Source organism: Rhagoletis pomonella, unplaced genomic scaffold (genome assembly GCF_013731165.1).
Source record: "Rhagoletis pomonella isolate Grant_MI unplaced genomic scaffold, Rhpom_1.0 Rhpom_scaffold_18293, whole genome shotgun sequence".
Classification (NCBI taxonomy): Eukaryota; Metazoa; Arthropoda; class Insecta; order Diptera; family Tephritidae; genus Rhagoletis; species Rhagoletis pomonella.
Window position 1 is genome coordinate 1 of NW_023476818.1, and position 1,815 is coordinate 1,815.

The 1,815-nt window shown below is 42.4% G+C and overlaps 1 protein-coding gene across 1 annotated transcript; it reads left to right on the forward strand.

The window, feature by feature from the left end:
* Positions 1-78: 78 nt before the first annotated feature.
* Positions 79-1,524, forward strand: LOC118757467 (the record flags this gene model as incomplete). Its single annotated transcript, XM_036492178.1, has 1 exon — positions 79-1,524. A coding segment is annotated over exon 1 (1,446 nt), but the record flags the coding sequence as incomplete, so codon positions are not given.
* Positions 1,525-1,815: the final 291 nt, after the last annotated feature.

Genomic DNA, 1,815 nt, shown 5'->3' on the forward strand with positions numbered 1-1,815 from the left:
GACAACGGCAGTCAGCGCACTTACATAAGTGAAAAACTAGCGAATTTCTTGAAGTTATCGGCGAGCGGCATTGAAAAAATGAGAATTGTAGCCTTTGGAGATAAAAATACCCACAGGCAGCCGACTGACTTCAAAAGTGTTCAACTTAATATTAAAGGCCAATACAGCGGAAAAACAAAGACGATTACAGCTATCGTTGTGCCTAAAATTTGTATTGATGTTTTACCGGTACCGAAAATAAGAAGTGAAAAACTGAAATATTTAAAACTTGAATTAGCTGATACTAACATAAGTGGTGAAAATCTTGTTGATGGTATTAACTTATTAATCGGTCAAGACCACTTTTGGCAATTTACTACGACCGAAAGCAAGCGTATATCTGAAAGGTTAGTTGCGGTTAAAACACTGTTTGGTTGGACAATACAAGGATGTAGTAGTAACTTAGCTGTAGACAGTTGTGTACTAAATATATCCGATAGCGTGGGCCATGCGTTCGATATCTCTAATTTTTGGAGACTAGAATCGGTCGGTATTACAAATTTCCAATCTAATGAAGACCAATCTGTTGTTGGAAAAATCCGATTAAGCATAAATCGAACTAACGGGCGCTACGTAGTCAATCTGCCATGGCGTATTGGCAGCGGCGCATTAGCCGACAATAAGCAAGTTGCTCTCTCTCGTCTTCGTAGCTTAACGACGGGCCTGCTAAAACATAGCGACAAACTTTACGAGTATGATGCAGGAATTAGAGAGCTGTTACAGAACGGATTCGCTGAAGCTGTTGACGGCACAACTTCTAATGGAAAGATCTACTACATGCCGCATAGACCAGTGTATCGAGAAGAAAAAATTACGACGAAAATGCGAATAGTATTTGATGCCTCGTCAAGTGAAGTCGGACTTTCTTCTCTAAACGAGCATCTTAGTGTAGGCGACAATTTGGTGGCGAATTTGTTGTCTACCCTGATAAAGTTTCGCTCGAACCCTATAGCTTTAACAGCGGATATCGAGAAAGCGTTTCTGCAAATCTCACTAGCCGAAAGTGACCGTGATTGCCATCGGTTTTTTTGGTATGAGTCAACTCCTAAAGTCAATAGCGTGTTACCATCAATAACCGAATATCGAATGGCCCGAGTTACCTTCGGCGTAGCTTCAAGTCCCTTCCTACTAGCAGCAACGATACAGACGCATATAGAGAGCTGTAGAGATCAATATGGCGTGATCTGCGACAAGCTAAAAGCTTCGTTTTATGTTGACGATCTGGTACTTAGCCTGCCAAACCGTAAATCGGCTGACGACCTTTTTCAAATGGCGAATAGCATAATGGGCGCTGCCAATTTCAACTTGCGTAAGTGGAATACCAACGACATTTTACTAAAGGCCTCTTTTCCAGTTGCAAAGCGTGACGAGTGTACGAAGCCTAAGGTGTTGGGCATAAATTGGTGCACAATCGCGGATGAGCTCAGCGTCGAATTGGCAGGAATTGTTGAATATTTACGATCGTTAAGAGGCACCAAACGGAATGTAATGAAGGCGATGGCAAAGATATACGATCCCTTAGGAATGCTTTCCCCATTTGTCGTTCGAATTAAAAAATTGCTGCAAAGTGTGTGGAAAGCGAACCTTGACTGGGATCAAACTTTGGATGCAGATCTGTTGTCAAGCTTCCAATGCTGGCAAGAAGAGCTGCCAATACTAAGCGGACTGCGTATAAAGAGAAATCTCACAACGTACAGCACAGCAACAATCGAGATGCACATTTTTGCAGATGCGAGCCCAAAAGCGTATGGAGCGGTAGCATACTTGCGGCAAATT